Genomic DNA, 16,110 nt, shown 5'->3' on the forward strand with positions numbered 1-16,110 from the left:
GCTATCATCTTGCTCATCATTCAGTCATTTAGCAAAAATTTGTTGAGCACCTACTATGTGCCAGGCAATGTTCTCAGTACTGTGGATACAAAACTGAGTAAGATAGACAAGATTCCTGCCCTCAGTAAGTTTAAGTTGCAGCAACTCCTTAGAGATAGAAAGGAAGGTTTGGAGAGGTTATGTGGCTTGTCCAGGGACATAGAGCAATCTTGTTACACAAGTAAGATGGAAGCCCAAGTCTTCCTGCCTCCCAGTGCTTTCTCCTCCATGATGAGCATAACCTATTTCTTATACCTGGCTTTCAGTGCCTCTCCTTAGTCTCTGTCCAGCAGGATGACTACAGAGAACTTCACCTGGACCAGGGTTACTCCTACTGAATTCATCCTCCTGGGCATCACGGATCGCTGGGACCTACGAGTGACCCTCTTCCTGATTTTCCTGCCAGTCTACCTGGTCAGCCTGCTGGGAAATGTGGGCATGGTGCTGCTGATCCGTATGGATGCCCGGCTCCAAACACCTATGTACTTTTTCCTGGCCAACCTCTCCCTGCTGGATGCCTGCTATTCCTCAGCCATCGGCCCCAAGATGCTAGTGGACTTGCTGCTGCCCCACGCCACTATTCCTTACATAGCCTGTGCCCTCCAGATGTTTGTGTTTGCAGGGCTGGCTGATGCTGAGTGTTGCCTGTTGGCAGCCATGGCCTATGACCGCTATGTGGCCATCAGAAACCCTCTCCTCTACACAACAGCCATGTCTCGGTGTGTATGCCTGGCCTTGCTGGGAGCATCAGGTCTGAGTGGGGCAGTGAGTGCCTTTGTCCACACAACCCTCACCTTCCGCCTGAACTTCTGCCAGTCTCGGGAGGTCAACAGCTTCTTCTGTGATATCCCTCCACTGCTGGCCATCTCTTGCAATGACACCAGTCTCAATGAGCTCCTCCTCTTCACTGTCTGTGGCTTCATCCAGACAGCCACTGTGTTGGTCATTGCCGTGTCATATGGTTTCATTGCTGGGGCTGTGATTCGCATGCATTCGGCAGAAGGCCGTCAGCGAGCAGCCTCTACCTGTGGCTCTCACCTCACAGCTGTGGCCATGCTGTACGGGACACTTACTTTCATGTACCTGCGTCCCAGCTCCAGCTATGCCCTGGATACCGACAAGATGGCATCTGTGTTCTACACTCTTGTCATCCCAGCTCTCAACCCGCTCATCTACAGCCTCCGCAACAAGGAGGTCAAGGAGGCAGTCAGAAAGACTTGGAGCCGATTCTGCTGCCCTGGTCCAGAGCACTAATAAGAGGTCCAAGGAGCTTGGTTGGAATTATGACAAGATAAGAGGTCGTTTTCTGGCCCCTGTCACTGTGGGTAAAAGATAGATGAACCTCTGGCTTGGGTGTCTCTTGTCATTGTTGAAGAGACTGTAAAGGGGGAGAAGCTTACAGGAGAGAGGCAAGAATCTCTATAGGGGGTTACTCTAGACCTAGAGCCAGAACCAAGATCAGGTTAATGTGGCTGTTGACCTGCCTTAGGTTCCTCGGTGTTCAAAACTTGAGTCCCTAGATGTTACCAGGTGCAATGTATATATCACTTATAGTTCTAGAAGACTGATTCCCAGAAATACCAGGTAAGAAACATGTTGGCTCCCAGTGTTCCTGGATTCTTGCCCTTGTAAGGTTCTTTACAATCAGTGAGTTGGCTCCTGCTCTTTGACCCCAAGAGAGCATCTTCAGAATGTACTTATGCCACAGAATGGGACTGAATCTGATAAAGCAAATACCCTTTCCTATTAGCCAGTATATTCCATCTCTCAGGGAAATGGCTGAATAACATGGGAAGATACAAAATTCATTCCTAAAATTCCAACAGTTAGGTTAGAATCTGGCCCCAGCTACATTAGTTCAGGCATATGATGACGTTAGGAAAGGGTCAGAATTATGGGAGTGGTTAGAATAGAGTTTGGATTAAGGTTCTGGTTATGCTTAAGACTACAGTTAGGGTAAGGATAGAACCAGGGTTAGGTTGGAATTAAAAGCAATCAGATAAATTTAGGATTGAATTGAAGTTACATACATTATAGGATGTGAGTTGATTTTAATTAATAGTAGGTTTGGGACAAATTTAAGGGTCAGAGTTTGGATAAACTTGAGCTCTTATTAGAGATAATTGAGGGTACAGGACTTTTAGGGTTTAGGGTACAGGACTAATTTAAGACTGGAGTTCAGGTTTCACTTTTATTGCTAGATTACATTTGGGTTAGAGTGTAGTCCATAGCAGAAATCTGTTAGATAAGTTAAATTGATGTGTTGGATAAGGTTTGTGATAAGTTTAGGTCACAGTCGGAAGTTATTATTGCAGTTAATCTAGGTTCAGAACCAGGTGAGAGTGGGACATAAGAAAGTGTTTTAACTATCAAATTGACATGTCTTGGGTCTTAATTTAAGATTTGTTTTGGGTTATAGATAATGATTCATGTATCCTCATTAGAAATGACAAATACCCACCATTTGCTTCGATGTGGATGGAACTGGAGGGTATTATGCTGAGTGAAGTGAGTCAGTCGGAGAAGGACAAACATTACATGGTCTCATTCACTTGGGGAATATAAAAAATAGTGAAAGGGAATAAAGGGGAAAGGAGAAAAAATGAGTGGGAAATATCAGAAAGGGAGACAGAACATAAAGACTCCTAACTGGGAAACGAGGGGGTGGTGGAAGGGGAGGAGGGCGGGGGGTGGGGGTGAGTGGGTGACGGGCACTGAGGGGGACACTTGAAGGGATGAGCACTGGGTGTTATTCTGTATGTTGGTAAATTGAACACCAAAAAAATTAATTTATTTAAAAAAAAAGGAAATATCAGAAAGGGAGACAGAACATGAGAGATTCCTAACTCTGGGAAACAAACTAGGGGTGGTGGAAGGGGAGGTGGGTGGGGAGTGGGGGTGACTGGGTGATGGGCACTGAGGTGGGCACTTGACGGGATGAGCACTGGGTGTTATTCTCTATGTTGGCAAATTGAACACCAATAAAAAATAAATTTATAAAAAATATGTAAAAAAAAAGAAAAATAAGAAAAATAAAAATTCAAAATCTTAAATTCAAAAAAAAAAAAAAGATTCATGTATCCTAAAGCTTAGGGGTACCAGATGGTTATTGATGCATTTAAATTTCATTCAGAGTTATGAGCATACTCATATTAGCATATGGTCCAGTATGGTAGACTGCTTTGTGTTTAGATTACAACATCTAGAGGGAGAATTGGGATTAGATGAGGGAATACCATAACCCTGACCTCTTGGGTAACCAGAGTGTTCTCAGCCTGGGGCAACTCTGAACGCTTCTGACCCAATACTTTTGGAATTTTCATCTACCCAGAGCTCACAATATTGATAGATTTTCTTTGTCTCCTTGACTCTGTCACACCTGGGCAGGGTTAAGGCACTGCATTCTGCCTGAGAAGCCCTTCCATGCAGAGGAGCAGGAGAGGAATGGACCCCAAGAGTTATAGCAGGAGCTATAACTGGAGCTCCTGGCTTATCCCCCCTCCAGTTCCCTTGATTTGACTGTGACGAGACCAGAGGCGAAGAGGTATGGGGCTCAAACTCTAAATTAAAACTCCTTCTCCCATCACAGAGTTTTATAATCCTTTCCCACTTCTCACTTCCTATCACTGTAACAATTCACATGCCATAACAATGGTTGGAGGCATTATCAGAAAAGTTGGCAACCTCCAGATCGAGAATATGAACTTTGCCCTCAGTTCAATAATGTTTATATTTGAAAACACCCCCCACCCCCGTGGTCTTTTCTCCTCTATGTAGGTTCTTGGGCTCTCATGACATGTACAGGCTCCCACCACGATCAGGGAAGTTTCTGGAGGCATCTGGCCCCTTCTTCAGTCTTAGCCCTACAAGACATCCATGGATAGCATCAGTGGAGCAGCCACATGGGATAACTACATAAATCCTACATATTAACGTGAGGTTGCAGGCTACTATGCTGGGTCTGTCTGGTTGATAAACAAACAAAAGAGAAGAGGAAGGATCAGAAGGCAGTAACAGCCCAGTCTGGAGGAAAAGGGAAGAGAAACAGATCCTCGACCCCAAAGTGAAATGTCCAGTAAGCTCCCCAATTCTGATCCAGTATTTCCCTTTTAAACCTCCTTCATGGGACACCTGGGTGGTTCAGAGGTTGAGCATCTGCCTTTGGCTCAGGGTGTGATCCCACCGTTCTGGGATCGAGTCCCACATCGGGCTCCCTGCATGGAGCCTGCTTCTCCCTCTGCCTACATCTCTGCCTCTCTCTGTCTCTCAAATAAATAAATAAATAAATAAATAAATAAATAAATAAATAATCTTTTTTTAAAAATAAAAAAATAAATTTCCTTCAATACCATTTACCAAGATAATCAATCAGGACAGGAGCAGGCTTGAGGTGGGGGAAATTGGGGGTCTGATTTAGGGCACTTACTACACAAAGTGAGGTGGGCTTTACAGACCCAATCCCCAACTGAAAACATCCATGCACGAAGAAACACTCTCATAGGCACAATCCCTCTTTCCACAGATACAGATGCAGCTATGCACTCAGACAGGCACTCAAGCTCATGACACATTTGGCTGCACAGAGACACAAATACGCTCTCCACATCCAGGCATCCAATCCTACACACTCATACACGCAGCCACACAGCCATACAGATTGCCAATGATTAGGGGCACACTCTCACCCACACTCCTCCACTTCCTATGATAAGCCACCAACAACAGCTGAGGGGACAGGAGGGTTGGCCTCAGAAGCTCCTGCTGTAAACCCTGAGCTCCCCTACCCCCAACCCCGGTCACTCTGCTTGGGGTTACGGAGGAGTTAACCAGACCCTTCATTCTGGCCTTCACATGACAGGGGCTGAGAGGCAGCTCCTTCGCTATGCATGAGCTCCTGAATGGCCCTCAAGCTGGAGGCGGCACCCACCACCCCTTCTCCCATCAAATTGGGCCCTAGAGAAGAGGAATAATGAGCCCCAGAGTTGAGCTGCCTCCTGCCCCAGGGATAAGGCCCAGGGGAAGGGGCAGTGTGGCCTCTGGAGGGGAGCTAACGTGTTCCCCAAACCCCATAGGTTGTGGCCAATAACTCCGTCCTCAGATGCTCCAGTGACAAAACACACCTGGTCCCTGCTGCTGTTCCCTCCTGTGGTGCAGAGGCCAGAGGGTACACTTGAGCCAAAGGGCCAGGCTGGAGAGTGTGCAGATTCTTCCCACGTATGACTGTGAGCATGAGACACATGTATAAGTGTGAGAGTGCCTGCTGTCGCTGTGAGGCTATGGTCATGCTTTATCGTCACTGTGCAATGGTGTCATTGGGGGGTGGGGCAGCATGCATCTGGACACGACACTCCAGGGTGATACATCTCTGCAGTGACCCATCATAAGCCGATGTGGTGAGCCATTGTGAGCCTATGTGGTGACCCATCATGAGCCTACATGAGCGGCACCATGTACATGAAAGTGCGAGGCTGTGCGTGATGAGAATGTGATCAGTGAAGGGGTCAGGTGTGACTAACATGTGCACAAACACCCATTGTTAGGGTGATTCCACAGAGTACGTGGTCGGAGAAAGCACAAATGTGCATGGCGGGTCCCAGTAGCTCTACAAGGTGCTTTGAGTGTCTCGTGTGTGAATGACCATCACTTTCTGGCCTCAGTGCTATTTCATGATTGTATTTGACCGTTTGTTTATGTGTATGATGATCTGAGTCCATGAGTCTTGTGGTTTCATTTGTCCACTTACATGTGATAGATGTGCTGTGTCCACATTTCTTTTTTTTTAAGATTTTTTATTTATGAGACTGTGCACACGCGCACGCGCGCGAGACAGAGAGAGAGAGAGGCACAGACACAGGCAGAGGGAGAGGCAGGCTCCATGCAAGGAGGCTGACATGGGACTCGATTCCCGGTCCCCAGGATCAGGCCCTGGACTGAAGACGGCGCTAAACCGCTGAGCCACCCGGGCTATCCAGGTCCAGGTTTTATTTTATTTTTTTTTTAATAAATTAATTTCTTATTGGTGTTCAATTTACCAACATACAGAATAACACCCAGTGCTCATCCCGTCAAGTGCCCCCATCAGTGCCCGTCACCCATTCACCCCCACCACCCCCTCCTCCCCTTCCATCACCCCTAGTTCGTTTCCCAGAGTTAGCAGTCTTTATGTTCTGTCTCCCTTCCTGATATTTCCCACACATTTCTTCTCCCTTCCCTTATTTTCCCTTTCACTATTGTTTATATTCCCCAAATGAATGAGAACATACACTGTTTGTCCTTCTCCGATTGACTTATTTCACTCAGCATAATACCCTCCAGTTCCATCCACGTTGAAGCAAATGGTGGGTATTTGTCGTTTCTAATGGCTGAGTAATATTCCATTGTATACGTAGACCACATCTTCTTTATCCACTCATCTTTCGATGGACACCGAGGCTCCTTCCACAGTTTGGCTATTGGGGACATTCCTGCTAGAAACATCGGGGTGCAGGTGTCCCGGCGTTTCATTGCATCTGTATCTTTGGGGTAAATCCCCAGCAGTGCAATTGCTGGGTCGTAGGGCAGGTCTATTTTTAACTCTTTAGGGAACCTCCACACAGTTTTCCAGAGTGGCTGCACCAGTTCACATTCCCACCAACAGTGCAAAAGGGTTCCCTTTTCTCTACATCCTCTCCAACATTTGTGGTTTCCTGCCTTGTTAATTTTCCCCATTCTCACTGGTGTGAGGTGGGATCTCATTGTGTTTTGATTTCTATTTCCCTGATGGCCAGTGATGCGGAGCATTTTCTCATGTGCATGTTGGCCATGTCTATGTCTTCCTCTGTGAGATTTCTGTGCATGTCTTTTGCCCATTTCATAATTGGATTGTTTGTTTCTTTGGTGTTGAGTTTAATAAGTTCTTTATAGATCTTGGAAACTAGCCCTTTATCTGATACGTCAGTTGCAAATACCTACTCCCATTCTGTAGGTTTTCTTTGAGTTTTGTTGACTGTATCCTTTGCTGTGCAGAAGCTTCTTATCTTGATGAAGTCCCAATAGTTCATTTTTGCTTTTGTTTCTTTTGCCTTCGTGCCTTCGTGGATGTATCTTGCAAGAAGTTACCGTGGCCGAGTTCAAAAAGGGTGTTGCCTGTGTTCTCCTCTAGGATTTTGATGGAATCTTGTCTCACATTTAGATCTTTCATCCATTTTGAGTTTATCTTTGTGTATGGTGCAAGAGAGAGGTCTAGTTTCATTCTTCTGCATGTGGATGTCCAATTTTCCCAGCACCATTTATTGAAGAGACTGTCTTTCTTCCAATGGATAGTCTTTCCTCCTTTATCGAATATTAGTTGACCATAAAGTTCAGGGTCCACTTCTGGGTTCTCTATTCTGTTCCATTGATCTATGTGTCTGTTTTTGTGCCAGTAGCACACTGTCTTGGTGACCACAGCTTTGTAGTACAACCTGAAATCTGGCATTGTGATGCCCCCAGATATGGTTTTCTTTTTTAAAATTCTCCTGGCTATTCGGGGTCTTTTCTGATTCCACACAAATTTTAAAATAATTTGTTCTAACTCTATGAAGAAAATCCATGGTATTTTGATAGGGATTGCATTAAACGTGTAAATTGCCCTGGGTAACATTGACATTTTCACAATATTAATTCTGCCAATCCATGAGCATGGAATATTTTTCCATCTCTTTGTGTCTTCCTCAATTTCTTTCAGAAGTGTTCTATAGTTTTTAGGGTATAGATCCTTTACCTCTTTGGTTAGGTTTATTCCTAGGTATCTTATGGTTTTGGGTGCAATTGTAAATGGGATTGACTCCTTAATTTCTCTCTTTCTTCAGTCTCATTGTTAGTGTATAGAAATGCCACTGATTTCTAGGCATTGATTTTGTATCCTGCAATGCTACCAAATTGCTATATGAGTTCTAGCAATCTTGGGGTGGAGACTTTTGGGTTTTCTATGTAGAGTATCATGTCATTGGCGAAGAGGGAGAGTTTGACTTCTTCTTTGCCAATTTGAATGCCTTTAATGTATTTTTGTTGTCTGATTGCTGAGGCTAGGACTTCCAGTACTATGTTGAATAGCAGTGGTGAGAGTGGACATCCCTGTCTTGTTCCTGATGTTAGGGGAAAGGCTCCCAGTGCTTCCCCATTGAGAATGATATTTGCTGTGGGCTTTTCGTAGATGGCTTTTAAGATGTTGAGGAATGTTCCCTCTATCCCTACACTCTAAAGAGTTTTGATCACCAATGGATGCTGTATTTTCTCAAATGCTTTCTCTGCATCTAATGAGAGGATCCTATGGTTCTTGGTTTTTCTCTTGCTGATATGATGGATCACATTGATTGTTTTACAAGTGTTGAACCTGCCTTGTGTCCCGGGGATAAATCCTACTTGGTCATGGTGAATAATTTTCTTAATGTGTTGTTGGATCCTATTGGCTAGTATCTTGTTGAGAATTTTTGCATCCATGTTCATCAGGGATATTGGTCTGTAATTCCCCTTTTTGGTGGGGTCTTTGTTTGGTTTTGTAATTAAGGTGATGTTGGCCTCATAGAACGAATTTGGAAGTACTCCATCTCTTTCTATCTTTCCAAAAAGCTTTAGGAGAATAGGTATGGTTTCTTCTTTAAACGTTTTATTTATTTATTTATTTATTTATTTATTTATTTATTTATTTATTATTTATGATAGTCACAGAGAGAGAGAGAGAGAGAGAGAGAGAGGCAGAGACATAGGCAGAGGGAGAAGCAGGCTCCATGCACCGGGAGCCCGATGTGGGATTCGATCCTGGATCTCCAGAATCACGCCCTGGGCCAAACGCAGGCGCTAAACCTGCTGCGCCACCCAGGGTTCCCTCTTCTTTAAACGTTTTATAGAATTCCCTTGGGAAGCCATCTGGCCCTGGACTCTTGTGTCTTGGGAGGTTTTAGATGACTGCTTCAATTTCCTCCCTGGTTATTGGCCTGTTCAGGTTTTCTATTTCTTCCTGTTCCAGTTTTGGTAGTTTGTGGCTTTCCAGGAATGCGTCCATTTCTTCTAGATTGCCTAACTTATTGGCGTATAGCTGTTCATAATATGTTTTTAAAATCGTTTGTATTTCCTTGGTGTTGGTAGTGATCTCTCCTTTCTCATTCATGATTTTATTAATTTGAGTCTCCTCTCTCTTCTTTTTAATAAGGCTGGCTAATGGTTTATCTATCTTATTAATTCCTTCAAAGAACCAACTCCTGGTTCTGTTGATCTGTTCCACAGTTCTTCTGGTCTCGATTTTGTTGAGTTCTGCTCAAATTTAATTAACTCTCGTCTTCTGCTGGGTGTAGGGTCCATCTGCTGTTTTTTCTCTAGCTCCTTTATGTGTAAGATTAGCTTTTGTATTTGAGTTCTTTCCAGTTTTTGAATGGATGCTTGTATTTCCCCCTTAGGACTGCTTTTGCTGCATCCCAAAGATTTTGAACGGTTGTGTCTACATTCTCATTAGTTTCCATGAATCTTTTTAATTCTTCCTTAATTTCCTGTTGACCCTTTCATCTTTTAGCAGAATGGTCCTTAACCTCCACGTGTTTGAGGTCCTTCCAAACTTCTTGTTGTGATTTAGTTCTAATTTCAAGGCATTATGGTCTGAGAATATGCAGGGGATGATCCCAATCTTTTGATATTGGTTCAGACCCAATTTGTGACCCAGTATGTGGTCTATTCTGGAGAAAGTTCCATGTGCACTTGAGAATAATGTGTATTGAGTTGCATTTGGATGTAAAGTTCTGTAGATATCTGTGAAATCCATCTGGTCCAGTGTATCATTTAAAGCTCTCGTTTCTTTGGAGGTGTTGTGCTTAGAAGACCTATCGAGTATAGAAAGAGCTAGATTGAAGTCACCAAGTATAAGTGTATTATTATCTAAGTATTTCTTCACTTTGGTTATTAATTGGTTTAAATATTTGGCAGCTCCCACATTTGGGGCATATATATTGAGGATTGCTAAGTCCTCTTGTTGGATAGATCCTTTAAGTATGAGATAGTGTCCCTCTTCATCTCTTACTACAGTCTTCGGGGTAAATTTTAGTTTATCTGATAAAGGATGGCTACCCCTGCTTTCCTTTGAGGACCATTCGAATGGCAAATGGTTCTCCAACCTTTTATTTTCAGGCTGTAGGTGTCCTTCTGTCTAAGATGAGTCTCTTGTAGACAGCAAATAGTTGGGTCCTGCTTTTTTATCCAGTCTGAAACCATGCGCCTTTTGATGGGGTCATTAAGCCCGTTCATGTTCAGAGTTACTATCGAAAGGTATGAGTTTAGTGTCATCATGATATCTATTCAGTCCTTGTTTTTGTGGACTGTTCCACTGAACATCTTTTTTTTTTTATTTTTTTATTTTTTTTAATTTATTTTTTATTGGTGTTCAATTTACTAACATACAGAATAACACCCAGTGCCCGTCACCCATTCACTCCCACCCCCCGCCCTCCTCCCCTTCCATCACCCCTAGTTCGTTTCCCAGAGTTAGCAGTCTTTACGTTCTGTCTCCCTTTCTGATATTTCCCACACATTTCTTCTCCCTTCCCTTATTTTCCCTTTCACTATTATTTATATTCCCCAAATGAATGAGAACATATAATGTTTGTCCTTCTCCGACTGACTTACTTCACTCAGCATAATACCCTCCAGTTCCATCCACGTTGAAGCAAATGGTGGGTATTTGTCATTTCTAATAGCTGAGTAATATTCCATTGTATACATAAACCACATCTTCTTTATCCATTCATCTTTCGTTGGACACCGAGGCTCCTTCCACAGTTTGGCTATCGTGGCCATTGCTGCTAGAAACATCGGGGTGCAGGTGTCCCGGCGTTTCATTGCATCTGTATCTTTGGGGTAAATCCCCAGCAGTGCAATTGCTGGGTCGTAGGGCAGGTCTATTTTTAACTCTTTGAGGAACCTCCACACAGTTTTCCAGAGTGGCTGCACCAGTTCACATTCCCACCAACAGTGTAAGAGGGTTCCCTTTTCTCCGCATCCTCTCCAACATTTGTTGTTTCCTGCCTTGTTAATTTTCCCCATTCTCACTGGTGTGAGGTGGTATCTCATTGTGGTTTTGATTTGTATTTCCCTGATGGCAAGTGATGCAGAGCATTTTCTCATATGCATGTTGGCCATGTCTATGTCTTCCTCTGTGAGATTTCTGTTCATGTCTTTTGCCCATTTCATGATTGGATTGTTTGTTTCTTTGGTGTTGAGTTTAATAAGTTCTTTATAGATCTTGGAAACTAGCCCTTTATCTGATATGTCATTTGCAAATATCTTCTCCCATTCTGTAGGTTGTCTTTGAGTTTTGTTGACTGTATCCTTTGCTGTGCAAAAGCTTCTTATCTTGATGAAGTCCCAATAGTTCATTTTTGCTTTTGTTTCTTTTGCCTTCGTGGATGTATCTTGCAAGAAGTTACTATGGCCGAGTTCAAAAAGGGTGTTGCCTGTGTTCTTCTCTAGGATTTTGATGGAATCTTGTCTCACATTTAGATCTTTCATCCATTTTGAGTTTATCTTTGTTCTATTTTCTCCTGTTCTTACTTTGCTGAAATAAATGCTTAGCCACCAGAGCTCTTCCCTGCTGTAGTGATCTTCTCTCTGTTTTCTTCCACACCTTCTTCCCACTCCTGTCTCCATCCTGGACGATATCTTTGTTCTGTTGCTGCTTAAAATCACAGTGTCAAAGTTGGAAGCGGCCTGGAAGGTCACCTAGTTCAGCTCCCTTATCTTACAGATGGGGAACCTGAGGCCAGAAGAGAAGAAGGTTCAGGGCAATAACATGATCTGCCCACAGTCACACACATGTATAATACCAGGGCTGTCTGATTCTAAACCCACAATTTTCCCCATTTCCAGGAAGCCTTGAGAAATGTAGTTGCTTTCCGCCTTTTTCCTTAGACACTGGGGAGGTGACCAAGCAGTAGAAAGGAACCCCTGTGGTTCTAGGTAAAGAACCAGCCCAGCCATGGATGCTGCCAATGAGTCCTCAGAGGGAGCCCCGTTCATCCTATTGGGATTGACAACAAGTCCTGGACAGCAGCAGCCTCTCTTTGTGCTATTCTTGGCCCTGTATGTGGCAGGTATCCTGGGTAATGGACTCATTGTGGCTGCCATCCAGGCCAGCCCAGCCCTTCATGCACCCATGTACTTCCTGCTGGCCCATCTGTCCTTTGCCGACCTCTGCTTTACCTCTGTCACTGTGCCCAAAATGTTGGCCAACTTGTTGGCCCACGACCGCTCCATCTCCCTGGCGGGCTGCCTGACCCAGATGTACTTCTTCTTTGCCCTGGGTGTAACTGACAGCTGTCTCCTGGCCGCCATGGCCTATGACCGCTATGTGGCCATCCGGCACCCCCTCCACTATGCCACAAGAATGTCCCGGGCTATGTGCACAGCCCTGGTGGGGACTGCATGGCTGGTGTCCCACCTCCACTCCCTCCTGCATATCCTGTTTATGGCCCGCCTGTCCTTCTGTGCCTCCCACCAAGTGCCGCACTTCTTCTGTGATCACCAGCCTATTCTTAGGCTTTCTTGCTCTGACATCCGCCACATCCAGCTGCTCATCTTCACTGAGGGCGCCGCAGTGGTGGTCACTCCCTTCCTGCTAATTCTTGCCTCCTATGGGGCCATCGCAGCTGCAGTGCTCCGGCTGCCCTCAGCCTCTGGGAGGCTCCGCGCTGTGTCCACTTGTGGCTCCCACCTGGCAGTGGTGGGCCTCTTCTATGGGACAGTCATTGCGGTCTACTTCCAGCCCACATCCCGGTATGAGGCAGAGCGGGGCCGTGTGGCCACTGTCATGTACACTGTAGTCACCCCTATGCTAAACCCTGTTATCTACAGCTTCCGGAACCGCGACATGCAGGGGGCGCTCCGATCACTTTTCACTGGAAGAAGGATCTCCTCTAGTGACTCCTAAGCCTTGGACCCCACCGAGGACAAACTACATCGCCCACAGGGACAATTCATGGATGTGAATCATCTGCTCTGTGCTTTTTCCAAAATCATCATGATAGTTATCACTCTCCAGGCACCTGTTATGAAGTAGAACCTTGCCTGATTTCATGTTATTCTCACAAAAACCAGGGAAGTGGATATTACAATCCAGTTTCATAGATGAGGAAACTGGATTCAAAGACGAGAAAAGACTTTTCCAAGCTTCCATAATTTTTAGGTGGCAAAACTTGGCCCTTTCTGCCACATCATTTCTTCTGCCAACATTCAATCCCAGGCATGCTACCATTTTTGATGTCCTAAAGCTACAAAGGACGGTGCATATCCTCTGGTCTTGCTTTGGGGAGATTGGCACCTTGTTTTCCATCACATCATCATGTATTTCTAAATAATTGACTTCTTAATTGTCTGGAACACGAATAAAAGTTCACAAACCCATGTGTCAAGGGGTTGACCTCTCCCAGTGAACCCAGTCTGGTATGTAGGAAGCACTCTGGACATCTGAGATGAATAAATGACCGTATTTTTATGCTAATAAGCTGCTCATATTTTGAAATCTTTGTTCTTATACTTGTTTACTATGCCACCGGCTGGGCTACACCAGGAATGCTATAGAAGGAGCATGCCATGGACACGCATTATAATTAATGAAATCAAGCAACACAGAGAAGAAGGGATGGGCTACAGGCATTAGGGACAGATAAAAACAGATGGAAGTCTTTATCATGTGCCAATAATGCTTCATTTGCTTTTACCTGTGCAAAGCATGGGTATTCTTTTTAAGATTTTATTTATTTAAGAGAGAGCGAGCACAAGCCATGGGGAGAGATGGAGGGAGAAGGAGAAGCAGACTCCCCACTGAGCAGGGAGCCCAACACATGATCCCAGGACCCTGGGATCATGACCTGAGCTGAAGGCAGACACTCAACCAATTGAGCCACCCAGGTGCCCCAAAGCATGGGTATTCTTATGGCCACTTTGTGAATGAGGACTCTGAGGCTCCAAGATGGCAGCTAGTCAGTAGCAGAACCAGAACAAGCCCTTCCGCTACTGAGAGTTGCTCAGGTATATATATATATATATATATATTTAAGATTTTACTTATTTATTCATGAGAGACAGAGAGAGGCAGAGACATAGGCAGAGGGAGAAGCAGGCTCCCTGCAGGAGCCTGATGTGGGACTCAATCCCAGAACCCCAGGACCATGACCTGAGCTGAAGGCAGATGGTCAACGGCTGACCCATCCAGGTGTCCCGCTCAGATGTATTTTAGCTGGTCCCCACAGAATCCAGACCCCAGGTCTGGCGGCCTCGGTGGAAGAACTTGGAAGAAGAAATCCCAGACTGGAGCAGGTACACTGGCTCAAGTGAGGACATATCTGGGGCCTGAAAGGCTTCATGGTATGCTCAATTTTTTTCCCAAATAGGTTTATTTTTTTATGCCTATGTCTCTCCAACATATCCACATCCCCTCCCCAACACCCCCCATCCTCTCCTTTGGTGCTCTTCCCCTTCCAGGCAGGAGGAGGAAGGCTGTAGCAGTCCTGGCTTACAGCCTGGGCCTTTCCAGCCCCTACTCACAAGCCTGCCACCACCTGGTGCTGGACGTGCTACACTATGCTGTTTAGATCGAAAAGGGAGCTTAAAGATCTTTATCAGTTTTAGCAAAATGAAACAAAACAAAAAAATTTTTTTTAAAAAAACACTCTTTTTTTCTAATGAAATCTTACTCAGAAGCATCATATAGAAAACTCAAAGGGGAGGGACGCCTGGGTGGCTCAGCCACTGAGCACCTGCCTTTGGCCCAGGGCATGACCCTGGAGTCCTGGGATGGAGTCCCACATCGGGCTCCCTTCAGGGAGCCTGCTTCTCCCTCTGCCTACATCTCTGCCTCTCTCTCTATGTCTCTCATGAATAAATAAATGAAGTCTTTTAAAAAAAACTGAAGGGAAAAAAAGCAGCACAGCAGAGGTGAGGTAAGAGTCAAAGTGTCACCTTCTCCACCTCCTTGATGCCTCTCTTTCACCTCCTTGAGGGGCCCTCAATCTAATCCAATCCCTGCATTTGATAAACTGGGGGAATGAGGCCCTGAGCGGTCAAGAAACCTGCCCAGGTTCACATACACTTAGCGGCCACCTTCAGCCTCCCTGCTCAGCCTGCCAAACCCCATAGCCCAGCCCTGCAATGACACTGAGGTCGCTCTTTCCTGATCCCCCTTCCTCTGCCCACTCCCCAGATTATCTGCCCATGCTGCGATGCCAGGTCTTTGCTACTCCATTGATAGCCTGTACTTTGCTTCACAGCCCACTTCCTCCCTCTGCCTTCTCTAAAGTTGCACAGACATACTGGTCATGATGCTCATCAACCATTCCACACCTGCCCCATCAGTCCCATCCTAGGGAATAGGGTGTGTCGTGAGGTGTGTCTGAGTTCTCTCGGTGTCTCTAGGAACCTGACACAGAGAATATGTATGTGATATGCTGTTGCTTTGTCTGTCTTCTGATCTTCCAAGCAATGTTTCTGTATAAGGGGAGAGGGGCACAGTGGGGTTTGGGAAATTACCAATACTCCCTTCTTCTGGGCCACTGGCCATGCCCTGGTCATCCTGTCAGGCATCATCTCAAAGGGCTGGCCACACCCTGGATGGGTGTTCTACTTCCAGACCCCCAGAAGGATAGGCAAGAGAAGAGAATGGTGGGCATGTAAATAGCCTCAGTCACCAGGCATGTGGGTCCCAGGGCCCCATTCCCAGCCTACTCCTCCTAGATCTGGCTTTTTACTTTACTTCAGGTAGACCCAGCAGCTGACATTGACCTGAAGACAAGAAGATAAATACTTCCCCGATCTCCAGAAAGACTGCAAAGGAGTTTTTAAATCCATCAAAGAATATTTCCCTGGACCTTTCCCCCCATGAAATATAAAGAGACCAATTTTAAACACCTCAAGCAAAATAAGCACATGCAAATGATATTATTTTGTGTTCCTAGGCTGTTCCCTTAGAAGTTTACGCTTATTCCAGTGAGGCTGCTGCAGCTCAAGAGGGTTTGCAGTCCCTCTTCTGAGAGTCTTTATGCAACACGATGGAAGCCTGCTTCTTCCCCACCATAT

General features: G+C 45.2%; 2 protein-coding genes across 2 annotated transcripts; both read left to right on the forward strand.

Annotated features, from left to right (window-relative positions):
- Positions 1-333: 333 nt before the first annotated feature.
- On the forward strand, positions 334-1,293 carry OR5C1 (olfactory receptor family 5 subfamily C member 1). Its single transcript, XM_072777722.1, has one exon. It carries the CDS (start codon positions 334-336, stop codon positions 1,291-1,293), a length of 960 nt encoding a protein of 319 aa, XP_072633823.1.
- Positions 1,294-12,016: 10,723 nt separating this feature from the next.
- On the forward strand, positions 12,017-12,967 carry LOC140607400 (olfactory receptor 1K1). The gene has a single exon (XM_072782158.1). It carries the CDS (start codon positions 12,017-12,019, stop codon positions 12,965-12,967), a length of 951 nt encoding a protein of 316 aa, XP_072638259.1.
- The last annotated feature ends 3,143 nt before the right edge of the window (positions 12,968-16,110 follow it).

This window comes from Canis lupus, chromosome 16 (assembly GCF_048164855.1).
Source record: "Canis lupus baileyi chromosome 16, mCanLup2.hap1, whole genome shotgun sequence".
Taxonomy (NCBI): Eukaryota; Metazoa; Chordata; class Mammalia; order Carnivora; family Canidae; genus Canis; species Canis lupus.

Bases quoted from the DNA above. Each gene is read 5' to 3' on its own strand.
- OR5C1 (XM_072777722.1), top strand. From the start codon at position 334: ATGACTACAGAGAACTTCACCTGGACCAGGGTTACTCCTACTGAATTC.
- LOC140607400 (XM_072782158.1), top strand. From the start codon at position 12,017: ATGGATGCTGCCAATGAGTCCTCAGAGGGAGCCCCGTTCATCCTATTG.